The sequence below is a fragment of the Sinocyclocheilus grahami genome, unplaced genomic scaffold (genome assembly GCF_001515645.1).
Source record: "Sinocyclocheilus grahami isolate Dianchi unplaced genomic scaffold, SAMN03320097.WGS_v1.1 scaffold373.1, whole genome shotgun sequence".
NCBI classification, from domain to species: Eukaryota; Metazoa; Chordata; class Actinopteri; order Cypriniformes; family Cyprinidae; genus Sinocyclocheilus; species Sinocyclocheilus grahami.
The window spans coordinates 828,213-855,407 of NW_015505552.1; the positions used below are offsets into that span (position 1 = coordinate 828,213).

Sequence of the window (27,195 nt, forward strand, 5' to 3'; positions counted from 1 at the left end):
AACTAACGAAGGAGTGGCTTCACAACAACTCTGTGACTGTTCTTGAATGGCCCAGCCAGAGCCCTGAGTTAAACCCAATTGAGCATCTCTGGAGAGACCTAAAAATGGCTGTCCACCAACGTTTACCATCCAACCTGACAGAACTGGAGAGGATCTGCAAGGAGGAATGGCAGAGGATCCCCAAATCCAGGTGTGAAAAACTTGTTGCATCTTTCCCAAAAAGACTCATGGCTGTATTAGATCAAAAGGGTGTTTCTACTAAATACTGAGCAAAGGGTCTGAATACTTAGGACCATGTGATATTTCAGTTTTTCTTTTTTAATAAATCTGCAAAAATGTCAACAATTCTGTGTTTTGCTGTCAATATGGGGTGCTGTGTGTACATTAATGAGAAAACAATTAACTTAAATGATTTTAGCAAACGTCTGCAATATAACAAAGAGTGAAAAATGTAAAGGGGTCTGAATACTTTCCGTAGTACCCACTGTATATATAGTAAGATATGCAGTAAGATTTATAAAGTTTTTTAAAGAATTCTCTTCTGCTCACCAAGCTTGCATTTATACAGCAATAGCAGTAATATTGTGAAATATTTTTACTATTTAAAATTACTGCTTTCTATTTGAATATATTTTAAAATGTAATTTATTACTGTGATCAAAGCTAAATTTTCAGCATCATTACTTCAGTCTTCAGTATCACATGATCCTTCAGAAATCATTCTAATATGCTGATTTGCTGTTCAAGAAACATTATTATTATTATTATTATCAGCATTTAAAACAGTTGAATACATTTTTTCAGGATTCTTTGATGAATAGAAGGATCCAAAGATCAGCATTAATCTGAAATAAAAAGCTTTTGTAACATTATAGACTATACCATTCGAAAGCTTGGAGTCAGTATAATTTATTTGGGTTTTTTTGGGAAAGAAATGATAGAAATTAATACTTTTATTCAGCAAGGATGCTTTAAATTGATCAAAAGTGATGACAGAGACATTTATAATGTTACAAAATATTTATATTTCAGATAAATGCTGTTCTTCTGAACTTTCTATTCATCAAAGGAACCTAAAAATATATATATATATATACTCTGCTTTTTTCAATATAATACTAATAATAATAATCAATGTTTCTGAGCAGTAAATCAGAATATTAGAATGATTCCTGAGGGATCATGTGACTGGAGTGTATGATGCTAAAAATTCAGCTTTGAAATCACAGGAATAAATTACATTTTAAAATATATTCAAATAGAAAACAGTTATTTTAGCTAGTAAAAATATTTCAAAATGTTAATGTTTTTGCTGTACTTTAGATCAAATAAATGCAGGCTTGTTGAGCAGAAGGGTCTTCTTTAAAAAACATTAAAAATATTACTGTTCAAAAGCTTTTGACTGGTAGTGTATGTATATACTGTACTGGTATATAAATACACACACATTACAGGACTGGACGGACAGAAACAGTGCTCGTACCTGCATAAAATCCACTGTCATCCACTTCTTCCACTTTCTCACCCTGCTTCAGTTTCTCATTAAGTTTTTCTTTCTCTACTCTGAGAAGAAAGAAACGTTTGAATCTACCAGGAAATTTATTTCACCAATCCCTTTCTATATTTTTTCTGTCTCACCTCCAGGTTTCTCGCAGGGATTCGGGCACAACGTCCTCGGGAGTCCACAGATCCTGATGGGGACAGACAGTGAGACTGAAGCTTTTTTTGGCTAGTTTCAGAAAGGGGAACAAAAGGTGAGAGGTGAAAGACAAAAAAACTCAAAAACAGCATAGAGGTATATACCGGGTCACTGAATTTAAAGTCCAAGTTTGCCATCCCAAAGTACAGTAGTCTCTTCTCTTGCAAAGCTCTGCTGATATACTTGGCAATTTCCTTTGAGAAAAAAGATAAAGTGGTCATTTACAGTCTGTATTGATCTGGACCATTGACTCATCTATTCATTCATCCATCCATCTAACAGACAGGCCCATCTATAAATGCAAACAGTATTCTTTCTACCCCATCTCCCGTGTGTCATAGTTACTCTACCAGTCAATGCATCATACCTGCATGGGGCCTGTTTCCTGAGCCTCTGTGTCGCCCTCTAGAGTCTGAGTGTAGAGTTCCAGATTACTAAGGAAGTCTGAATCTGTGGGGTAGAAGAACAGCAAGGAACGCAGGGTCTCCACCGCCCCCTTCAGGTCACCAGCTGCAGGACACCAAAGAGATGTAACAATTAAAAATCATTTTTGCCAATTAAAAAAACAAATAAATATATATATATATATATATATATATATATATATATATATATAGTTTTAAAATAATAATTGAAAGTAATAATAAAAGTAGTCAGAATACTAAAATAAAAATAAACATTTAGGATTAGATATGATCTGATTCCAGTTGTTAGATACTGTCAAGAAGAGAATTTAACTGGTTATTATTAAATGACAATTCAAGATGTGACGTGAAAAAGCTAATCCACTTCTACAGTGCAATAAAATACTATGTAATTTTTTTATATATATATATTAGATGAAAAGCTTCAACTTAAAAAACAAATGAAAATCACAAATGTTACCTAACTGAACTAACTGAAATAAAAATGCAAAGTTTGAAGTACTAAAATGACTAAAAACCAAAATGAAAATAAAATTTATTTAAAGCTAAAAAGAAATATAAAAAAACAAAAACTAATAAAAAACGACAAACACACATAAAAACTAAATTTCAGACTAAATTTAAAATGAAAATATAAAAATAAAAGCTAATTCAAAATATTATTAAATACTATAATAGCAAAATAACAATGCTATTCACATTTGCTTCATAAGATAAAGAATATAGAGTCATTAGAACGTTAGAGTCTTTGACAATGCCATTGAAACGGTATACAGATCAGAAATTAGTAAGTACAATGTAGTTAATTAATATTACTCAGTACTTAAATGTATAATTACACTGTAACAAGGACACATTAAAATAAAGTGTAACCCAAATAAAACATTGGAAGATAAAAAATATATAATAAAATCACAAATTTAAGTTGTATTATGTACCATTGTGTTGATGTATTACATTGGTGCCTTTAGATCAACTTTATTCAACCAAGTGGAATTATGTTTTCGAAAAGGAAACAAAATAAATATTTCCAAAAATAAACACTGAAAAATAAAGAATTAAAGAATAATAATAATAAATCATTTGTAAATATTCCAAATAATGTGTCACTAAACACGGGTAGGAAACATCAGTACAGTCTTAATGACATCTGACCTTTGAACTGTGCAATATGTAGGTGCTCGAGTTGTAAGGGCAGGAAGTCCTCCAGAGCAGAAACTCTTCCAGGTCGCGTTGACACTAAGGTCACACACATCTGTTTGCATGACAGCAAGGAGAGAGAGAGGTCTGAAGAAACAGAGAAAGACTGAATTCACTGAACTGTTATATAATTGCCAAAATATGCCATTAAAGGTGCAACAAGCACCTTTAAACTGTTTAAAAACAAGAGAATCATTTGCAAATAAGATTGGAGTTTTACTATTCCTTGAAATAACCTGATATTATACTACTAATAGAAGCTGCAATAACTTGATAGACTTGGTAAATAAACATCCTTTTTCACCTGCAGCTCTCTCATAAATGCCCTGAACGTTGTCTGGCTCCTCTGGAATGACCCGGGACGCCATCACACATTGAGCTCTGCACTCTTCTGTCTGCTTGAGCGTCTCATTCACACACTCCTTCCACTTCTTCACTGCCTTCACCCAATCAGACGAGCTCTCAGTCAGAACGGCTGCATCATACATCTCCTAAAAAATGACAAACAATGTTACAAAATGATGTGAAGATGGCAGAGTAACTAAGAACAGCGGTATACAGGACAACTAATGCTGTTAATTTCAAAAGGAGTGAGAAAAAGAGACTTGTGAGGTGTAGGTGAGGACAGTGAGGTGTAGAGCAAGTATGTAATTCATAGAAGTTGACATTATCCAGACATCTGTCTCAAAGACAAAAGACAGCTCGGTCAGTGGGGGAAGAATCACCAAAATAACACTCTGCACAACACACTGGAAATCAAAATAACTATTATGATTCACAACAATGCAATTACACTGCCAGCAGTTATGAGAGCTGCTCAGACATCAGTATGCACACTGAGCACATGGAATTCAATTTACTCAATATATGACATTTGCAACAGTGTTATTTTAGTATTATGTATCATCATCTGTATCAAGATTTATTTTTATCCTCATACACAATTTCCCATAATAAATACATACATAAATAGGTAATGTTACATATTAACCGAAAATGTGTAGGCAGAAGCTTTATCTTATTTTTCCTACCCTTGTTTCATTATAATTCTAATAAGCATCACTTCTGCTAATTTTAATATATACCAGACACAAACACAGTTAATTAAGCCTGTCATAAATAACTGAAAGTTACATTTGTCGTTCATTGTTTACATATACAAATTATTTAAATTATTATGTACTTCATATTTATGAATGAATGAATACATTTTAGTTTAAACTTTAATAATCATGCTTTTGTAATTTTTTTTATAGTTTTTATATGCATTTTTATTTTAGTTTTGTTAATTTCAGTACTTCAACTTATTTACTTCAGTTAGTTACCAAAGCAGCATTTCTAATTTTTGTTTATTGTTTTTGGTTCAAGGTTTTATCTAATATTTGTATTTTATTTTATTTCAAATATCATAATTTTAGCTAACAATACAAATTCTGATCTGCAGACTGCAGATTCCCTTCTATTGAACTCACCCAGTGTTGCTCCTGCTCTCTCTCTCTGTCCAGGAAGGATTCTTCTTTCACTCCTAACAGTCTCCTGTACTTCTCAATGTTGTTCCTCATCTCCAGGTGACTTGGATTGGCAACAAAGAATGTGTGAGCAGCTGAAGCTGCTTTGGCCATTTTATCCAACTGTATAACAGAGGAAGAGGGAGCTTAAATTCACAAAACAAACCAGGGTATGTTTACTCAGACTCTTCCAAGTATGTTGCCTCATTTCATGTTTTAAACACTATGATTGGTCATTTTACCTTGTAGTAGGTGACTTGCAGGTAATTGTAAGGGTTGCGTGTTCCAAATTCATACTCAATGTCTGAAGATACTGGGAGCAGAGCAGCAGGAGAGACGCTTCGACCCATACAGAACCTCACACACTCAGCCCGCACCTGGATCCAGTCTAGTATCCCCAGGTCCCAGAGAGTGAAATCATCTTCGTCTACACACACACACATACACACGTCTGGTTTGCTATCCTTGTGGAGACTCTCCATAGGCGTAATGGTTTTTCTACTGTACAGACCGTATATTCTATTGCCCTACACCAACCCTACCCTTCACAGGAAACTTTCTGCATTTTTAGATTTTCAAAAAACTTCATTCTGTGTGATTTATTAGCTTGTTTACCCGTGGGGACCTCAATTTAGGTCCCCATCGTGACACGAGTCCCCATGAGTCTGTGTGTATTCAGGTTTAAGTCCCCACCAGAATAGAAAAACAGGTACACACACACACACATTAACATTCATTAACGTGTATTAACATGCACTGAACTGGATAAGTAATGGAAAATTCCAGTCTCTAGTTTACAAAGCATGTTTTGTATTGTTGCATTAGTCGTACAAAGTACTGTACTATCACTGTAAATGAATGAGTTACTCCAGGTCACTGAAACACTCACACACTGAGATGAAGATTGCGCAAACACACTTTGTGCAGCTGCACAAAAAGTTAGCAGTTACCTAGTTTGGAGATTTTGTCATCTCCTGCTGTTAAACACTCGTCGTGACATTTTCGTCTGGTCTGCAGGAGCTTGTCTCGCGTGGAAATGGATTTCTCCAGGAACTCCGCAGCGCGCTCCCAGTCCTCCCTAAAATACGCCCGAACCCCGCGGTAATAGAGCTCATCGTACGGGGCAGAAAGTCCGGTTGAGCTCTCTGAAGATAGTCCGCTGCCTGCAGTCATAAAGACATAGTTGAGAGAGAAGAGGAACGCCACGTATACAGGGCTTGTGTTTGAGTGTAGCGCCATAACGCAGGGACGCAGGGACTGTAGTTGGGATGTGAGGAGAAGAGGGAGGAGGTCACACAGAGGAATGAGGGAATACGTGCCTGGCAGCGAGAAATATACAGCACGAGAGAGGAAAACTAATGTGTCTGTTCCAGGACAAATTTGCTCATAAATCAAGTGAATATGGGTGCATTATTATTTTGTATTACATATTTATTTACTTACTATATAATTACTTAGTTACTAAAACAAGATTTTAGTCGTACGGTTCGAGACTTTGACTTAATCTATAGTAATTAGCCCACATAAAAATATTAAAATCATTGGAAGTATTAATTTTAATAACTAGATAAAAAAAATGTCCCTTGTGAACATTTACGAACGATTTGTTTCCAGCTGATAAACAATACAATCACTGACAGCCAATCAGAATCCCCCAGACTTTAAAGAGCTCGAGCATTTAAAGCAGCAAGTTTTTTTTATTAATAAACAAGACGGTGTTTAGGGTTTGTTTTAGCTTGTTGTAAACATAATTAGTTTATATAAAAAAGAAGATAACATGATATATCCTCATTTAGTTAGAAATAACGTATACTAGGAATACTTCAAGCATTGTTTTGTTTATATTGTAATATATAGGCTAAATATATTAGGATAAAATCCAATTACATGATAACCAGTAATCGTCTACACTTAACCCAAAGCAACAACATCCATATATTTGATACATCACATACTTTTTTTGTAGTTGCAATCTGTCGCAAAACTTTTTGCGCGCACTTACACTCCCAGCCGCATGAGGCCAGTATTGTTATTTACACGAGGTAAAAATTTCCGCTTTCTCATTTTGACAACTGTCATGGCTTCCATTTTACCGTAATACACAATTGAATGAGAATTAAAAAAGGTTTATTTCTCTTCAGTGGTGACCTGCTAAAGAAAGTATTTGTTATGCCGAGATTGCTATACTGCTTTAAACGATCATTTAACTCTTGCATGGAAGGCAATACGCTAATGCTCATATTAGCATTTTATGTTTAAATTAAGTAGGGATTGTAAAACGCATATGCGCGCATTTTTGGCTCTTTACGGTCAAACACTTGCTGCTGTAATGCGTGCGGTGAGAGTGTGTGCAGCGCCCCTGGCCTCGAATGAAACACACTGGATCAGCAGCAGCTTTTTTCATTGAGGGAAACTGAGCGAAAGAAGGGGGCTGTCAGAGACATCAAGCGGACTGTATTTCAGGAGCGGGGGCCAAAAAACCCAGGCGAGCAAGCGTGTGAAGGCCAATCGTGTTTAGCCAGATAATGACGGAGGTTAGCGAGATTTTGATGTCGGTTCTGTCTACGATTCGGGTTCCGAGGCCCGGAGATCGTGTTCACAAAGACGAGTGCGCCTTCTCGTTCTCCAGCCCGGTGAGTTCAGCAGCAGCATGCGACTGCACAGTCATCGCGCACTTTCGGGATTTCTTTTTGTGTTTTTTATTTGCGCAAGGTTGCTGTTTTGCTTATATTATTATGCTTATTTGTGATATTTGCTAACTAGCGCTCATTGAGTGCACAAGTTTGCACTCTTTTCCTTCATTATGTCAAATGAGTCATCCTCGTAATGTTGACTCTGCACTCTTTGGTCACATCTTGATTAAACCACTAATTTCCCTTGATTTAGCCTATCAGCTTATGTATACTACTTTAGCTAGCTCTGAACTAGTTATAACGCTAACATGAGCTAGTAGCTGCAGAGTTTCTTTGCTGGATGAGTCTGTGTGCTTCAGTAACGTTAACTGTTATCATGCGCGTGAGACAGCCACAGCCTCACTGAACGCGTGGTGCTGACCAACAGTATTTCGTTCAAACAATTCTTTCTTTTTGTTTCAGGAGAGTGAGGGAGGCTTGTATGTCTGCATGAACAGCTTTCTCGGCTTTGGAAGTAAGTATGTAGAAAGACACCACGCCAAAACCGGTCAGAGAGCTTACCTGCACATCACCCGGACCCGGAAAACACAGGTAAGCACAGAAACACGTGACACATCATTCTGCGCATGTATAAATAACAGTGTTGGGGAGTAACTAGTTACATGTAACAGAATTACGTAATTTAATTACAAAATAAAAATATTTGTAATCAGTTACAGTTACTGAGAAAAAATGTGTAATTAAATTACAGTTACTTATGAAAATGTTAAGGATTACAAAGGAGGTTACATCTGCTTTTTTCCACACACACCCCCACATACAGATTTAATTGATTTCTTTCATAAATTGCAGTGACTGTTCTAAAATATGAAACACCAATGTCTCAGGAGTTTAGAACATGCTTATTCAATAACTCTTTTATGGGTTTATGTATAGCTATGCTTAATTTTTTAAAGATTAACTGTTTTTTTCCAAGTCATTGTTAGATTCCAGTGTTTAGTGTCATGGCTATGTAAAGATTTGATTTCAAAAACGGTATCATAGCTAATAAAATATTTCTTGTTATGATTTGAAATATGTATTTAACCTCAGAATGATCTCAAAGTAAGTCTGGTTTTGTAGTGGCTGTACTTCAAAGGGGACATTGATCTTCCACAAGTTGGTATGATTCTTTAGGGTCTTCATGAACGGTCTGCAACATACTTTGGTTAAAGTCCCTCAGTGGTCATGTAAAACAACACCCTTTTTTACCTTGCTCTGTTCACAGCAACTCGTTTTGGGGCATGTCCCTTTAAATGCTAATGAGCTCTGCTCACCCGCCCCTTTCTTCCTTGGAAGGCGATTTGCAAATAATCATAAAAAATATAAAGTGTCAGACTTACTACTTCTGGAGATGCAGCTGGATCACGAACAATGGGTACTGATCTATCCTTGAGTTTTAACTTTTTAACAAAACCTGCCTTATGATTTGCGCAGACATAAACAAATTTAGGTGTATTCAGTGGCGCATTACCATTAAAAACAAAACTAATGCACTGCGTCCTCAGTGGCTCTGATGTTGGGAAAAAAATTACGATTCTTATGTTCTTCTACATCACAAAACTACAAAACACCTGCATTGCTTACAAGACATTGTCGCTACAGCTGCTGGAGCGTGGAGAAAATGATGAACCATGTACAACTGGCTGAGGGCGAAAATATGCTAATATTGGACAGTACATTAGCGGTTGTGGGCAGGGACTGAACAATATAACATCATACTGCTCATAAAAATCAAAACGGCTTGATAATTGATACTGTTTAGGATTTTGGGGGATTAAAAAAATGGAGTGAATGGATTTTTATTATTGTAGGGTGGTTGTGTCCACACACTGCTAAGATACATTTATATGCACCATGTAAAAGTGAATTTTGCATCCAATGTCTACTTTAAAATTTAAATATAATCTTAATTCATGTGATGAAGGATTTCGAAAGTGTGACAGTAATCAGTGTTGAGTACCACTGTAAGGTTTACCCTGCCTGGTTTACATGTTTGAAAATGATAAACAGTTGAAAACATTAGAAAATTTGAAAAGTAATCAGTTACATTACTTTAAATTTACATTTTAAGTAGGGTAATTTGTAATCTGTAACCTATTACATTTCCAAAGTAACCTTCCCAACACTGATAAATAATAATCATGCATGGTTTAAGTAAACGTTCGTAAATATTTGAAGTCTCCAAACAGAAAAAATTATGGGCGTCAAACAGGTTTCCTGGACACTCCTCCTGTCTTTCATTGGCCAGACAAACAGATAATCCCACCCCCAAACTCACGCCATTGGTCCAGCATGTCTGTATCCGGTTTGGTCGGACAAACAGCAATGTTTAAGTTCAACAGTTGGGTTCTGGAAGTAAAAATCCCATTTATTTTCTCCATAGGGGAATTGTTTTTTAACGATAATTTATAAACCATTAAAGCCTGACCATCTGTGAGCAAAAAGGTTATTAATCAATGATATATGCTTTTGTTGAAGCCATCAGCCCAGACTATTTCAACTGATATTTTAAAATAAGCATGTTTAACATTGGAATTCCTAGTTAAAAATTACATTACCCATGATTCTCCAAAGAAACCTCAACCAATTCGAGAATCACGGCCAGTAAAACATGCCAAAAGAGTTCCCTCCCACTTCCATAAAACACTGAAGAGAACCTAACTGAGTTAGTTCATGCCTATGTTCAATTTTTTTAAATTGTTTTATCCTCAATGACCTCTACAGACTTTTCTTTGGTGTCATATACAGGACTTCTCCAATCATTTAGTCTTGCAAGCTCACGTTCATCTGTCTCCACTTTTGAGTGCCACTCCCACATATCAAAATCCAATTAGCAAATTATGGATAGAACCAAAAATCATGAACTTTTGTCTTTTGGTCCAATTACTCTTGCACTCTATTGCATTTTTAGACTTTTTCTGGAAATGAATATACACATGGCTTATTTATGTCTTTGTAAACTAATATGATATAAAAGAAAATGCTTGAACCTTAAGAAGAAATGTTACGTGTGGTATTAAAGAAAATATTTTAACATATTACATCGTCATGTAATATCACTGCATTTAATATGCTAATTCATGGCAAATATAGACTAACCTTGTCTGTGCGTTAGAAGGAGGATGAAAACAATTCTGGATCAGGTGACCCTCCGAAAAAGAAGCCCACAAGACTAGCCATCGGTAAATACCTGCATTCTTTAGCCCTCAATCTTTGCTTCATATTTTAGTACATTTTAGTTTTGTGTTGTGAGTATGTTTATTTTATAAAATGTAAAAGGCTGAAAAGTTTGCATGTGTTTCTTGCAGGGATTGAGGGAGGGTTTGATGTAGAGCAGGAGCAGTATGAAGAAGAGGTCAATGTGGTTCTGTTCCCAGACCGACAGGAAGTGACATCAGAGGATCTAGCGTCGATGCCAGATGTTGTTCGGGAACGGGTGAGTCATTTTTTTTTATTGTATTTTTAAAAATAATTTTTCACTATGTAATAACATATAGTCATAATTAAGTGAATGCTTTATACTTTATAACAGAGCAGACTTTGATTGGCTGTGTTGTATTGGTGTCTTTCGTGTTTGCAGGTGTCTCTGTCGATGACGGGGCTGCAGGCAGCAGACTCAGTGTCACACACTTTGCAGGTGCAGCAGTGGGACGGAGAAGTGCGACAGGAGTCAAAATACGCAGCTGAACTTAAACAACTTGACAATGGGGTCAAAATCCCTCCGAGGTGCATACATGTGTGAATGTTGTAGACACATTTGATATGTACAGCTAAGCTCAGGACTCAGGAGAAAGTGCGAGAGTAAGTGATTCTTTAAATTTACATTCTTTCTTTCTTTCAGTGGCTGGAAGTGTGAGGTCTGTGACCTACAGGAAAACCTATGGATGAATCTGACAGACGGGAAGGTTTTTTGTGGGCGGAAATATTTTGATGGCTCAGGGGGGAATAACCATGCCCTCCTGTACTACCAGCAGAGTGGATACCCATTGGCTGTCAAACTCGGCACAATAACACCTGACGGAGCAGGTGGAATTGTCACACAAAATTGAATTTAATCATGCTGACATTGAATATTTCAAGCCAGTAAAGTTTTAAGTGATTTACTGTTAACTAGGGCTATATTTATGATGACATTGTGTGATGTATTTGTCTCTGCAGATGTCTATTCATATGACGAAGATGATATGGTATTAGACTCTAAGCTTCCAGAACACCTTTCTCACTTTGGCATCGATATGATGACTATGGAAAAGGTACAGTCATCTCAAAAATCTCTTCTTAAACTGCTTAAGAAGCAGTTTTTTTAGTGTTTCCCTCTCTCTTTGTTAGACGGAAAGAACCATAACTGAGCTGGAGATCGCAGTGAATCAGCGTGTGGGAGAGTGGGAGGTGATTCAGGAGTCAGGTTCCACTCTGAGGCCACTGTGGGGCCCGGGGCTCACCGGTATGAAGAACCTGGGAAACAGCTGCTACCTCAACTCTGTCATGCAAGTGCTCTTCACCATCCCAGACTTCCAGACCAAGTCAGTGCCTCTCAGAATGTTTGTCAGCCTTTGTGTTGTTCTAGAGTTTTTGTCATGATGATTCAGCATTATTTCATGGATATAAAAACATCTATAATCGCTACAGTTCAAAGATTTGGGGGCAGTAAGATGTTTTTTTTTTAAAGAAATTATTCAGCATTAAATTGGTCTAAAGAGACAATGTTAGAGAAGATTTCTTCTTCAAATAAATGCTTTTGTTGCAACACTGGTAATAAGAAATGTTTCTTGAGCACCAAATCAGCATATTAGAATGATTTCTGAACGATCATGTGACACTGACATGAGTAATGGCTGCTGAACAATTTTTTTTTTAATTGAGTTGTAATATTTCATAATATTACTTTATTCAGAGAAATGCAGCCATAAGAGACTTCTTTCAAGAACATAAAAAAAATCGTACTGACCCCGTACATTTGAATGGTGGTGTATTACACATGGATGTTTTGTGTATTTTTATGTTTATAAAGAACTATTGCTGCTGAAATAAATTCTCTAAATTCTTTAATGCAGAGCACTAATTCTGAGTATGGGTCACCATACTTGGCCACATGTCACTTCACTTCACTAAATTGATCTTTTCCTCTCTCTCTCTCTCTCTCTCTCTCTCTCTCTCTCTCTCTCATTGATTCTCAGATACGTTTCCAACATTGACAAGATCTTTAATGAGGCGCCCAGTGACCCTACCCAGGATTTTAAGACTCAAGTGTGAGTACCTGTCATGTAAACTTTAGTCTAAAAGAGATTGTTCACCCCCAAAATTTTGCTCTCTTCAGTAGCTTTCAAATTGCACTTCCATGTAGTTAAACTTGGCAAGCCATTTTGGCTAAACAATACAGGGGTCATTTCTAATCACTGGTGTCAAATACATCTTGATGCCCAATGTTAAAATATACACAAATTTTGGTCTGTTTTTCACACAACCCTTGCATGACTTAAGAAAACCTGGAATATAGACCAGTACAAGTTTTAGGAACCACTTTTTAGTGTTCATTAACAGTGTCATGTTCCACAGCAGAAAGAGTGTCATACAGGTTTAAAACAACATGAGAGTGACAAAATGAAGACAGAATTTTTCATTTCAGACTGAACTCTAGTCCTGATGTTACTGCTGGGGCTTCAGTAATATCATATATCCAGCAGAGGTCGCCATACATCAATTCTCCCTGTTACCTGAAAGAAAGAGGAGAAAAAACATGATTATCTGCTTTGATTGAATCATAGTGCTCAAACACTATAATGATTTTATAAAGTAACCAAAATGTGTGTCTTTCTACCTCCGTTTCCACTCTTTAAAATCAGAGCAAAGCTGGGTTATGGCCTTCTGTCAGGAGAGTACTCTAAGCCGGCCCCTGACCCTGGAGACGACCCTGGTACCTCTACTGAACCCAGGGTATGTGTACACACATATTGGGTCTCATTTATGAAATTTGTGTTTAAATCATTCATTAATAGATTTTGTAAGGAATGTGACTTTTTTTTGCAAGAAAATACAGAAATGCATTCTGCTTGTTCAGGAAAAGCCATTTATAAATATGACTTTCTTTGTACAGGGTGACCAGCTTGGCATAGCACCTCGCATGTTCAAAGCTCTGGTTGGACGAGGCCACCCTGAGTTCTCTACCAATCGGCAGCAGGATGCGCAGGAGTTTCTTCTTCATTTTATAAATATGGTGGAGGTAATGATGACGACTTTGTCTCTGATGCTGTCTCTGTTTTACACTACTTACTTTTGCATTCACTCATTTTGCGTTTTATGTTGGCCAGAGGAACTGTCGGTCAGGCATGAATCCCTCAGAAGCTTTCCGCTTCCTAGTGGAGGAGAAGATCGTATGCCAGCAGTCACAAAAGGCCAAATATACCCAACGAGTGGACTACATAGTCCAGCTGCCCGTTCCCATGGACCAGGCAACTAATATGGGTAAGACACTCATAGTATGCTTCTGTGTATCCAATCTGTTTTATCCTTCCTCTCATTTATCATCATCTCTTTCTGTTTATCAGAGGAGCTACACGAAGCAGAGCGTCGCAGGGAGGAGGCGGATTCATCTGGAGCCCCTCCCCCTGCCGCACCACGTGCTCAAATCCCATTTGCTGCCTGTTTTGCTGCTCTTAGCGAACCGGAAACACTCACAGATTTCTGGAGCTCTGCAGTACAAGCCAAAACCACTGCCACAAAGTAATGATAATATTAATTTAATTCTTAAGTAGTCTTTGGTTTTCTTCTGTTTGTATTAGTGTCTTTATATCTCTTTGTCTCTTAGGACCACTCACTTTGCTTCATTTCCTGACCATCTTGTCATCCAAATTAAGAAATTCACCTTCGGCCTGGATTGGGTTCCTAAAAAACTAGGTGAATTATATATTTTTGGCTGTTTGAGAATGTAACGTGTTCATTTTGCACAAATAATTACATAATTTAAAACTGATCTGTTAATTGGTTGACAGCCCTTGTCTGAATATTAATATACTCTTGTAATCATTTTAATAGATGTGAGCATTGACGTTCCTGACACACTGGATCTGAGCGCGCTCCATGCTATGGGACAGCAGCCAGGGGAGGAGCTTTTGCCAGAGGTGGCTCCACCTCCTCTCATGACCCCTGATGTGGAGGTTAAAGGTATCCTGGGTTCCCATGGCAACGAGGAGGACGACTCTCTCTACTCCCCACTGCTGTGTCAGTCTGTCTTTTCTTCTCTTTCCGACTGCATCTGTCTGTCACTTAAGCCCGTCTTTCATTCTTTTTTTCCTTTGCTTTCTTCTTTGTTTACAGTGTCTATTTTAATTGTATTATATTCATTAAAGTTTAAAAGCTTTGTTTGCTCTATATATATATATGATATCTCATACAGCCATTTAGTTTTCAGTTGAATGTAATTTATTTTGGATTTAAAGGAATAGTTCACCTAAAAAGGTTCCGATGAAGAAGGGTGAGTACATTTTCAGCAGATTTTCAGATTTGGAGAAATATTCATTTAAAGTATCTTTTCATTTTTGTTAAATAGTGTAAATAGGCCTACATCTAAATGCCTCGTCGAATGCAGCTTCTGTGTTTCCTCTGCATTACAAAGATGAATTTTGTTGATACTAATGCCATTTGTTTGGTAACAACCCGAATGTCTTATTATTCTAATTGACTGATTAAATGTAAGAATTTGACTCAAAAGATGATGCACACTTTTAGGAAAGAAAAAAAAAAGGCTTTATAAAGGTAAAAATGCCCATAAAATGTAAAAATCAATTTAAACTTATTGGAACAGATTCATTTCTATCACTGCTGTGAACTGACCAGTACACAGAATATGAAGGATATCAACAACCAGTTGCACACACACACACACACACACACCAGTACGTACACAGACATTTAAGAGGGGTTATTTTCCAAATAACTAATTTCATGTTGCAGAAAAATGTGTTTAGAAATTGTGTATGGACTCTTGTTCTTGTTCCAATTTACCTTCCTGTCCACTGATTTTTGCCTCGAAACAAATCCTTCATTAAGGCATCAAGGCCTGCTCCGTTTAAATCCTTCATATTTAAACCAAATAGCTGTCCATAATCCTTATAATAATGCTTACAATAATGCTTATTCCAGTGAAAAATTCCATCCCCTGTTGTTCTCTCCCATTTGCCAGCATATTTTGTTAGAACTGTTTTGAACCGTTTTCACTTTTAAATGGTGCTTGTTTTGTGCATATTTCTCTCCTGATTCTGATGAGATGACTTTTTCACTGAAGAAAATGTCTTAATGATTGATTTGTTTCTTACAAATGTGCAACTTTTCACTTTACAAGATATTAATTGATGAACTGGAGTCATGTTGTGGATTATTGTGGTGTTTTTATCATCTGTTTGAACTCATTCTGACGGCACTCATTTATAGAGCTGAAACGATTCCTTGAGTAACTCGAATACAAAAAATCAAGGCAAATTATTTGCCTCAAGGCTTCGTTTAGCCCATTTACTGTAACTACACACGGAACACTGTGTTTCCCCACGGACTATTATTACTGACGCACAACCCGATAAACGCTGGACATGCGTCCCAATGTGCACGCTATACATGCTAAATTCTATGTGATATTAGTCATTTTCAATACTATTTAGGGCAGATAGGGTGGATAGTATGCACATTGGGATGCAGGGATATTTAAAGGGGTCATATGATGCGATTTCAATTTTTCCTTTCTCTTTGGAGTGTTACAAGCTCCTCTGTGACACACTCCCCATACAGTTATAGTATACAATGACTCACTTATTAACAGTGACTTGCTGCCACCTACTGGTGGTCTGGTGGTTTTTTAAAGTATCTTTTCATTTTTGTTAAATAGTGTAAATAGGCCTACATCTAAATGCCTCGTCGAATGCAGCTTCTGTGTTTCCTCTGCATTACAAAGATGAATTTTGTTGATACTAATGCCATTTGTTTGGTAACAACCCGAATGTCTTATTATTCTAATTGACTGATTAAATGTAAGAATTTGACTCAAAAGATGATGCACACTTTTAGGAAAGAAAAAAAAAAGGCTTTATAAAGGTAAAAATGCCCATAAAATGTAAAAATCAATTTAAACTTATTGGAACAGATTCATTTTTGCTCTATATATATATATGATATCTCATACAGCCATTTAGTTTTCAGTTGAATGTAATTTATTTTGGATTTAAAGGAATAGTTCACCTAAAAAGGTTCCGATGAAGAAGGGTGAGTACATTTTCAGCAGATTTTCAGATTTGGAGAAATTCAGTATTACAGCACTTGCTCACTGGTGGATCCTCTGCAGTGAATGGGTGCCGTCAGAATGACAGTTCAAACTGCTGATTAAAAACATCACAATAATCCACAACATGACTCCAGTCCATCAATTAACATTTTAGGAAGTAATAGCTGCATGTTTCTAAGAAACAAATCCTTCATTAAGGCATCAAGGCCTGCTCCGTTTAAATCCTTCATATTTAAACCAAATAGCTGTCCATAATCCTTATAATAATGCTTACAATAATGCTTATTCCAGTGAAAAATTCCATCCCCTGTTGTTCTCTCCCATTTGCCAGCATATTTTGTTAGAACTGTTTTGAACCGTTTTCACTTTTAAATGGTGCTTGTTTTGTGCATATTTCTCTCCTGATTCAGATGAGATGACTTTTTCACTGAAGAAAATGTCTTAATGATTGATTTGTTTCTTACAAATGTGCAACTTTTCACTTTACAAGATATTAATTGATGAACTGGAGTCATGTTGTGGATTATTGTGGTGTTTTTATCATCTGTTTGAACTCATTCTGACGGCACTCATTTATAGAGCTGAAACGATTCCTTGAGTAACTCGAATACAAAAAATCAAGGCAAATTATTTGCCTCAAGGCTTCGTTTAGCCCATTTACTGTAACTACACACGGAACACTGTGTTTCCCCACGGACTATTATTACTGACGCACAACCCGATAAACGCTGGACATGCGTCCCAATGTGCACGCTATACATGCTAAATTCTATGTGATATTAGTCATTTTCAATACTATTTAGGGCAGATAGGGTGGATAGTATGCACATTGGGATGCAGGGATATTTAAAGGGGTCATATGATGCGATTTCAATTTTTCCTTTCTCTTTGGAGTGTTACAAGCTCTTGGTGCATAAAGAAGACCGTACCATTTAAGACCGTAAATCAATATGGTGGCTAGTTGTGATGTCTTTAAGTTAGCTATGTTTTGTGAAAGCGCCATTCGTGTTGATTGTCTCATTCTCTCTCTGTGACACACAGACACACTCCCCATACAGTTATAGTATACAATGACTCACTTATTAACAGTGACTTGCTGCCACCTACTGGTGGTTTTAAATTCATTTAAAGTATCTTTTCATTTTTGTTAAATAGTGTAAATAGGCCTACATCTAAATGCCTCGTCGAATGCAGCTTCTGTGTTTCCTCTGCATTACAAAGATGAATTTTGTTGATACTAATGCCATTTGTTTGGTAACAACCCGAATGTCTTATTATTCTAATTGACTGATTAAATGTAAGAATTTGACTCAAAAGATGATGCACACTTTTAGGAAAGAAAAAAAAAAGGCTTTATAAAGGTAAAAATGCCCATAAAATGTAAAAATCAATTTAAACTTATTGGAACAGATTCATTTTTTTGTATTTTTTTTGTATTTTTTATTTATTTATATATTTGTGTTTGAATTTTGAATGTAATTTGGCAATTAAATGCATTAAATGGGTTTAGTTTAAAAGGTAATGTATGCAATTTCAGCAGTAAAAATATTTATTTTCCTAAAAAGGAAACAATTAGTTGTTTATTTTAAGAGACTTATCTTATTTTCTCCTGTATATCTAGTATTGCTCTTTAATAAAGAAAAAGGACTTCTTATCCGATTACTCAAATAATCGATGGAATAATTGGTACAATACTCGATTACTAAAATAATCGATAGCACCAGCCCTACTCATTTACTGCAGAGGATCCATCGGTGAGCAAGTGATGTAATGCTAAACTTCTCCAAATCAGTTCTGATGAAGAAATCAACTCATCTTCATCTTGGGTGATCTGTGTGTGAGAGTTTTCAGAAAATTTAAATTTTTGGGTGAACTATTCCTTTAAGCATGGGTTTAATTTTTAATTAATCATTTTAATTGGCATTCAGTCAGTGTAATTACTACTAGAAATGTTGATATCAAAACATGTCTGTAGAGCACTCTCTCACTGTATGTCTCTCAGCTCCAGTGTTGGATGACTCCACAGTGTCTCAGCTGTGTGAGATGGGTTTTCCTCTGGAGGCCTGCCGGAAGGCCGTGTACTACACAGGCAACACTGGCATTGATGCTGCTATGAACTGGGTGATGGGACACATGGAAGACCCTGGTAAATTCACTCATCAATGAGTGTCAGCTGTGAAGAGGAATTAAAAGTAGAATGCAGATTTCCAGTAAAATTCTCTGTGATCTTCTGCAGATTTCTCAGCACCTTTAGTGTTGCCTGGATCTAGTTCTGCTCCTGGCACCACTCCCACGGAGAGTCTACCTGAGGAACATCTAGCAACTATTGTTTCTATGGGATTCAGTCGAGACCAGGCCACTCGCGCTCTCAGAGCTACGGTGAGACACGGCAACTGTCTCTCTTAACCCGAGGGATATAAGAAGTTTTATTGATTCATAGACCTGATACTAAAAGTGTATTGTCCCTCATTTTGCATGCAACCCAACCTTTCTTTTAAAATTGTGATTCTCTGGTTAAAGCATTAAAGTCACACAAATCATGGTTCTAAATTTTGGTAACAGGTAGCAAAAATTGTAAACTTCATAATATAAATAGAGAATGAAACCTGTTAAAGGGATACTCCACCCCAAAATGAAAATTTTGTCATTAATCACTTACCCCCATGTCGTTCCAAACCCATAGAAGCTTCGTTCGTCTTCGGAACACAATTTGTAGATATTTGGGTAGCAAAAATTGTAAACTTCATAATATAAATAGAGAATGAAACCTGTTAAAGGGAAATGAAAAATGAAACCCCAAAATGAAAATTTTGTCATTAATCACTTACCCCCATGTCGTTCCAAACCCATAGAAGCTTCGTTCGTCTTCGGAACACAATTTGTAGATATTTTGGATGAAAACCGGGAGGTTTGTGACTGTCCCATAGTTATTACACTGTCAAGGTCAAGAAAAGTATGAAAATCATAGTCAGAATAGTCCATCTGCCATCAGTGGTTCAAACGTAATGTTATGAAGCGACGAGAATACTTTTTGTATGCAAAGAAAACAAAAATAACGACTTTATTGAACAATTCGTCTCTATGTCTGTCCGCATCACCGTAGCACCATTTTGGAGAATGTTTTATTTCAAATCACAGTGTAAATACATGTAGCAAACGTATCCTTGTGGCGCGGCTGACACAGAAGAGCGTAAGCTGCCTGCGTTCGGCTCATATTCTTCATAGTCAGAATAGTCCATCTGCCATCAGTGGTTCAAACGTAATGTTATGAAGCGACGAGAATACTTTTTGTATGCAAAGACAACAAAAATAATAACTTTATTGAACAATTCGTCTCCATTATGTCTGTCCGCATCACCGTAGCACCATTTTGGAGAATATGAGCCACAAGGATGTGCTGTTTTATTTCAAATCACAGTGTAAATACACGTAGCAAACGTATCCTTGTGGCGCGGCTGACACAGAAGAGCGTAAGCTGCCTGCGTTCGGCTCATATTCCAAAATGGTGCTACTGTGATGTGTAGGTTACTTGGCAGTCAATCGTGCTGTACATTCACTCCCCCACGACTTCCCACAAAAGGTTACTTGGCAGTCAATGGGACAGTCACAAGCCTCCCGGTTTTCATCCCAAATATCTTAAATTGTGATCGAAGCGAAAAAGACGAACGAAGCTTCTATGGGTTTGGAACGACATGGGGATAAGTGATTAATGACACAATTTTCATTTTGGGGTGGAGTATCCCTTTAAGGTTGACGATCAGTATGTTACAACTGCTTTCTGCTTCCTTTCACAGGCAGGCCATGTTGTTAATTGAAGATTGATGATTCAAATCCTATCTATCAATTTCTGTATTTGTAGAATAATGTTCTCGAGCGAGCCGTGGACTGGATCTTCTCTCATCTGGATGATCTGGAGTCCATGGACGTGTCTGAGGGTGGGCGCTCAGAGGGAGGAAGTGAAGCCAGTCGGGAACCTCCTCCAGGGCCGCGTGTCCGTGACGGACCAGGAAGTATGCATTTCTGTGGTATTTATTAAATGGTGATTTTTGTAAAACACCATTTAATAAATATTTTGCTCTCTTCTCATCTTTCCCATTCTTTTGTCCTGAAGAGTATGAGCTTTTTGCGTTCATCAGTCACATGGGAACGAGCACAATGTGTGGTCATTATGTCTGCCACATAAAGAAGGACCACCAGTGAGTGAAGTTCTTTCTCCATCTCTCTCTATCATTGTTCATATGCAGCTCTTATACAGCAATATCACTTTTTCTCAATATTAATGTTTTCATTGTTACTCTTTGCTTCTTTCAGGTGGGTAATCTTCAACGATCAGAAAGTTTGTGCCTCTGAGAAACCACCTAAGGACCTTGGCTATCTGTACTTTTACCGAAGAGTGGTGGAATAGAGTAAATTAAAATAGTATTTTCCTCACAGACACACACACACACACACACACACACACTCATCTGTGTCTGATCTACTGAAACAGTAGGCCCAGACTCCTGCTTCTAAACTGATGCACCATTTAATAAGTCAAAGCACTTCTCCATCAAATATATTCACTACCAAGAACCGTAATAATGACAGAAGGGGGAAAAAAATAGATGTAGAATGCGCGGATTAGAGTGTTCTTACTCAAAACGCCCATGTTGTACAACGCCTTACCACACACACACACACACTAGTCTCCTTCCTGCCTCCCCCTGATTGGATAGTGGCTATTGTGACATCATCGCTTTTAGCGCTAAGCTCCACCTTCCTTCCTTTATGTGTTTCAGAATGTTCCTGCAAATGTTTAATGGAAAGTAAATTAAATCACTAAATCACAAAAAAACAGCTAAATATTAAATATTGGAATTTTACATTAAAAAAATGAATGCAAAAGGTAGTTGTGCAGTTTCACTTTTTTCCTTATGTTTTGTTCTCCTTTTTGGGGGGAGGAAAGAATTCCTTTTGTTATTTTTGCTTTAAAATAATAAAAAAGTGTCTCTTTGCTGCTTCTGGCTCTGTGTATTGCTTATGGGTGTGTATTAAGGAACTTTCTGCCAAATGCAGTGTCAGCATTAATACACATTTTATGTTTATTACAGAAAGTAACATGTGAAGTATTGAGTATTGATAAATGTAAAAGCATGAAACTCTTCTAAGTGTATGAAGAGCACGAATTGCATTTGGTAATTGATCTAGTTAACAACGGAAAGCTAAAGTGATGTTTCACTGCTGATAAGCTTTTGTAAGTAAATTAGTTCAGTGGCCAAAGTCCTGTGGGTTTTATAAACGTGTAGCCTACATTGTACATAATGTACATTGATGGTACTGAGAAGCCGATATTTATATTAATGTGCAAATGCTGACATCGATTATTTATTTTTATTAATTTATTTGCATATTACGTAATTGTGAATCTTTTTATAAACTTAATTCTCAAATCTAACCTTATTTCAAGGATTTCCCAGAGTGAAGTGCATGTGAGAGGCGTTTTCTGCCCTACATTGGTTGTTTCCAAACAATTTTTTTTTGCTTTCTTCCGCTCTCATACCTCATTTCAGTTTCTTGTGCAGGTTCAGGTTTTTGTGTCGGCTGGTTTCCCGCACACGCTCGTTTTTACCAGTTGGACTAAATGCGCAGAACTTACCTCAAACTTTGTCAACAAACATAAAACAGCATCCAAACGTGAGTATGAAAAGAAGAGCGTTCAGCTATAAAAATACCTAACTTGCATAAGCGAATGGTTTCTTAAATAAAAACATTGAAAATCCAGATAAAAATATATAAGTACCCGCAGAATGATGGGTGTTCTTATAATTACATGATTTTTGCAGGATTTATGAAAATGTGTCATCCTATCCTTTAATGACAACAATCTGTAATATTATTGCATATTCAAATAGAAATGTTCATTTGTAAGGGAATCTTGCGTATATTAGGCATACATTAGACGTACACATTTTTATTGTTTGTTTTTTAAGTATGTGTAGCCTGCAATCTGGAGCCATTCTATTATTATTTTGCTGGTAGTTTGTTTAGCTTAAAAGTCATTTAAATTTTTCATTTATCTTAGATTATTCGAATTTAATCAGTTGAAATTATGAATATTTCTAGACCAAACGAAACGAATGAAAACGAAACAAAATGAGTTAAGTGAGTTGCGTTTGTGGCTCATAGTCACATGCTTTTTCCTGTTTGCTCTTTTTTCTTTGTAAAAGCATGAGCCTCTTTTTATGAACAAAAATAAACTAGTTAGGGTTTTCTCACCGAAAAGAAATCTTAATATAACTCCAGGCTTTTTTTATTTACAAAGAAACTCATTTTCATTGACTATATTTTTTAGAAAAAGGAACAGAATGGCAATTTGCAAGATCCTCTTTTTTCTTCTTGGTAAGCATAAATAAATTAATAAAATGCATTGTATTATTCTAAGCTGTACTATACATTTTATTTTAAGCAGTCTATACTTTGCCTGTAGAGCTTTCTTCATCTTGCTGTGTTTAACCCTCCTTGCTCTCCATCCTTCTCTCCTTCAGCACTGTGTATATGGTGTGGGAAATGTGATGTGTTTTATAAGCAAATCGGGGATGAGGTTTCCATGAAGTGTGGAGTGGATTCAAACAGTAATATAGAATGGAAATTGAACGACGTGTTGGTCTTAACCATTGATGGCAGACGTGGGACTAGACGGAGGGGTATCAGTTCTTCTCCTTTCAATCCAAAAATGATTTGAATATGAAATTTTGTGAGTAGTCACTGTAATTGATTTTTATTTTAAAGGTCTTTCCCATATTGCGTCAAAAGCAAGTGTATCTGGAGACATTTTGAAGGTTCCTAGACTGGAGACAAGAGACTCTGGAAACTATTTCTGTAGGCAGTCAGGGAAAGAACACATTGTGCATGTTGTGTCAGGTGAGATATTTTTTATGTTTGTACCTATTTATTTTTAGAATTATTGTATTTTTCATATTTACTCTCATTTCTCCTCCAGTCTTTGTTAAACCAGGCCCAGTGCTGGTGCAGTCCAGTGATGCAGAGCTGCACTGTGACATTACAGGAGACCCAAACAAGGAAGTACAGTGGCTGAGACCTAATGGTCAAAAATATAATGAAAATAATCAAGTAATTCACCTGAAGTCTGTGACTTCAAATGAAGCAGGCCAGTGGACGTGTCTAGTCAAGGATGACTTGAAGCTCAGTGTAACATTGACTGTTGTTGGTTGGTGCCCCTTCGTAGTTGTTATTCAGAATGAGTATTTTTTATTACTATAATGCTTCACATTTCATGCTGTCAGTGACATTTGTCTGGTTCTCCAACAGGTCTCCAGACCACAGCTGTTAATGCTTCTAAAGGGGATGACATAGAGCTGTCCTGTTCTCTTCCTCAGAGTGTATTTCAGCGTGTTGTGGGTGGGACATGGAAGGCTAACCACCTTCCCAAAGTCTCTTTCCCAACCCTGACGAACACACCAAATGAAGGCTTACACTGGAGTTGCGAGGATTTATCAAAAGTCAACTTTACTACTGGGCAACTCAGCACCAACTTTGATGTCACGTTGAAAAATGTGAATACTTTTCACTGTTTTAATCATCTAAAGAATGATTTTCCTGTATAAAGAACTATTTGTGCAACTGAAAAGTTTCCATGGATGTTAAAGGTTCTTCATGGAATAATCCATACCAAAAAATTTTTTTTAAATGTTGTATGTTGACAGTAATTTCCCCTCATATTCTCTCAGGTGCAGAGCAGTGATGAAGGGACGTTTGTGTGTACAGTGGAGTTTGAGGGTGGAGTGCGTCTAAGTGTCGAGACGACATTGAGGGTTGTGGACAAACCTTCAGGTAAAATAAAACAACACTGCACAGCTTAACAGAATCAGTCTTGGGATGCACACTTTTTATCAGAACCTTATAATTTACTGGCAGATGTTAGAGATTAGTCAGTACTGTCTATATACATATTGATATTGGACATTTCACCCCCTTGAAATTATAAGGTTCTATCTGCATTCTGAGTGATTTTGAAATATTGAGCTTCAAAGATTTTGCATTCCATATAGCAAAAGTGATAATGGGGAACAAGTCTCTTTCATACATGAAAATGACAGAGACCCTAAATGTATTCTAAATGTACAATATCAAAATTCTCTCAAATTTGTAAACATTGTGACAAATGTGATGCTATTTAATTAATTATGGTGATGAATCACAGCATTCTAAATTGCACTCACAGCTGTATATAAAGGAAAGACTAGAAAGTTGCAGACCATTAAAATGGATTCAAAAAGAAAACCAAACTGGTCCAAAAATCTTCTAGTGCAGTCAGTCATTAAATGGAAGGCGGTAATAAGAGGAAAATTCAGCAGGGGATTGTGAGAATAGGTGGAAATGTTTTGGCATCAGCACGCAAAGGAAATTGCAGCATACAAAGAAATCATGCGAGCCACTGGTACATTTTTTAGCCTTATTAAACCCATTTTTATATTAAATGACTGTTTCCATGTGGTCAGCAGCTGAGTTCTTGTCAAATAGGTGGAGGCCTTCCATGTAATCCTCAGTCTGAGATCGCTAAAATAGTAGAGGAGATACTGGGAATAGCCATTCCTTCCATTTGTGGCATTGCAGATGCTCCAGACCCTGCACTGATCAAATTGGAGTTAAAGAGATGGTAAGAAGAAAATTATACATTTAATGTGTTAAACTTTTTTTATAACTTGACATTAGTTACTTTAATCTATGGACATGGAAAAAAATACCCATCGGATTCAATAAACATGTTTGCACTCTTTAATATTTTCTGCATGTGAATGTAGTGTGGATGATGCTGGAGCCAGTCCATCTGACGCATCTTCTCCTGTATCATCTCAGGACCTCTCCTCATGTCCTCCAGATAAGCCTTCTCCCTCACAAGACACAGGGTTTGCAGAGAGTGTAGATCCTGAGGATGACATTGAGTCTCTTGAAAGAAAAAAGCTTAATTTGCAAATAAAGTTGCTGGAAAATCAAAATGAATATTATGCACTCAAACTGAAAAAATTTAAGAACAGTCAATGATTGTCAGTGTTATGGAGTTTTTACTATTTACATGTAACGGAATTACGTAATTTAATTACGTATTTTGGTTTATGTATATGCTTTCTTTTTTTAAGATTAACTGTTAGATGCCTGTGTTTCCTGTCATAGCGCAAAGATTTGATTTCAATCAACAATATCATATCTATTAAAATATTTCTTGTCATGGTTTTAAATCTGTATTTAACCTCAGAATGATCTCAAAATAAAAAGGTGCAAAAGTCTGATTTTGTGAAAATAAATTATTATAGAAAAATTATTCTTATAATCCTAATTTAAATGATGAAGAATTCTGAAAGTCTGACAGTAATGAGTGTTGAGTACTACTGTAAGGTTAACCCTGCCTGCTTTAAATGTTTGAAAATGATTATCAGTTGAAAACATTCATTAGAAATTTAGAAAAGTAATCAAAAAGTGATCAGTTACATTAATAAAGTAATTGAAATACTACATTTTAAATAGGGTAACTTGAAATCTGTAACCTGTTACATTTCCAAAATTACCTTCCGAACACTGATGATTGTACATATTTTTGCAAATAAAATGTTGTGATGACAAATTTGTGCATTGTTACTTATTGTCTACAAGTTTTGCTTACCCAAAATGTAAGTTAGCAAAGCAGTCTCTTATTGACTCACTCCCTGAAACACTTTGTAAAGTTTGCTCAGTGGTATTGAAGAATGCACTCACTGAAGTAAAATGGTATCTTGTCTACAGTTCAGACAAGTACAGTACCTGTTATAATTAAGCTGCTGTTCTCCCTGTGGTCTTCTGTTAGAGGTGAGAAGCCAGTGTTTTAAAGCGTACCCAAGTCACCCAGCAGATGACATTCAGGTCAAACATAAATTTGTTCAAATAACCCTGCGAGGCCACTCTGGGAAAGAACCCGAGCATCATGTTGACCCTGGCCATTTTGGCACAGGATCCAGGATCTTGTAACTGGCATCAAACACAACTTGAACACTGATGCTGTGGAATCCTTTTCTATTTATGCATGTCTCCTCATTTACTGTTGGAGCAATAATGCAAACATGAGTGCCGTCGATGGCTCCAACTCCAAGGAAGCCCGCAATCCTCATAAAGCTGCTTGCTTTTGCTGTATAGTTTGAAGGTCAGTTGGGAAGTCACTGAACCACCTTACTATATTTTGTGTGGCTGCAATAGTGCTCTTTAAAGGGTTCATATGATGCCATTTCAAGTTTTCCTTTCTCTTTGGAGTGTTACAAACTGTTCGTGAATAGATAAGATCCCTAAAGTTTCAAAAACTAAAGTCTCAAACCCAAAGAGATATTCTTTATAAAAGTTATGACTTGTCCACGCCCTCCTAAAACACCTAGTTTAAACACACCTCCACATGTCT

The 27,195-nt window shown here is 36.7% G+C and overlaps 3 protein-coding genes across 5 annotated transcripts in view; 2 read left to right on the plus strand and 1 right to left on the minus strand.

The window, feature by feature from the left end:
- Window positions 1–6,296, minus strand: part of p3h3 (prolyl 3-hydroxylase 3) — a 13,269-nt gene extending 6,973 nt beyond the window's left edge. Inside the window, exons 1-9 of one of the 2 annotated variants that reach the window (XM_016230519.1) lie at window positions 5,783–6,296; window positions 5,075–5,253; window positions 4,797–4,955; window positions 3,629–3,815; window positions 3,280–3,411; window positions 2,067–2,209; window positions 1,804–1,893; window positions 1,639–1,691; window positions 1,484–1,563 (exon numbers count right to left, since the gene is read on the minus strand). In XM_016230519.1, coding sequence (XP_016086005.1) covers window positions 1,484–1,563; window positions 1,639–1,691; window positions 1,804–1,893; window positions 2,067–2,209; window positions 3,280–3,411; window positions 3,629–3,815; window positions 4,797–4,955; window positions 5,075–5,253; window positions 5,783–6,071 — 1,312 coding nt within the window. In that variant the 5' untranslated portion in view covers window positions 6,072–6,296. Of the gene's footprint in view, window positions 1–1,483; window positions 1,564–1,638; window positions 1,692–1,803; window positions 1,894–2,066; window positions 2,210–3,279; window positions 3,412–3,628; window positions 3,816–4,796; window positions 4,956–5,074; window positions 5,260–5,782 lie in introns of both variants that reach the window. The other variant, XM_016230518.1, reaches the window with a different exon arrangement.
- Window positions 6,297–7,139: 843 nt separating this feature from the next.
- Window positions 7,140–21,594, plus strand: usp5 (ubiquitin specific peptidase 5 (isopeptidase T)). 2 transcript variants are annotated; one of them, XM_016230606.1, is made up of 20 exons: window positions 7,140–7,465; window positions 7,928–8,056; window positions 10,623–10,689; window positions 10,816–10,943; window positions 11,088–11,233; window positions 11,349–11,533; window positions 11,666–11,760; window positions 11,837–12,030; window positions 12,685–12,756; window positions 13,351–13,441; window positions 13,602–13,727; window positions 13,816–13,969; window positions 14,053–14,227; window positions 14,313–14,401; window positions 14,540–14,725; window positions 18,778–18,921; window positions 19,012–19,154; window positions 20,635–20,785; window positions 20,887–20,971; window positions 21,087–21,594. In XM_016230606.1, the coding sequence occupies exons 1-20, from the start codon at window positions 7,358–7,360 to the stop codon at window positions 21,178–21,180; spliced, it is 2,562 nt and encodes an 853-aa protein (XP_016086092.1). In that variant the 5' UTR covers window positions 7,140–7,357; the 3' UTR covers window positions 21,181–21,594. The 2 variants fall into 2 exon arrangements, with proteins under 2 accessions (XP_016086092.1, XP_016086093.1); XM_016230607.1 differs by having other exon boundaries at window positions 14,540–14,668.
- Window positions 21,595–22,360: 766 nt separating this feature from the next.
- LOC107549494 (lymphocyte activation gene 3 protein-like) lies at window positions 22,361–25,829 on the plus strand. The gene is made up of 9 exons (XM_016230608.1): window positions 22,361–22,448; window positions 23,107–23,153; window positions 23,300–23,458; window positions 23,544–23,675; window positions 23,755–23,982; window positions 24,084–24,328; window positions 24,503–24,605; window positions 25,296–25,431; window positions 25,577–25,829. Exons 2-9 carry the CDS (start codon window positions 23,120–23,122, stop codon window positions 25,815–25,817), a joined length of 1,278 nt encoding a protein of 425 aa, XP_016086094.1. The 5' UTR covers window positions 22,361–22,448; window positions 23,107–23,119; the 3' UTR covers window positions 25,818–25,829.
- The last annotated feature ends 1,366 nt before the right edge of the window (window positions 25,830–27,195 follow it).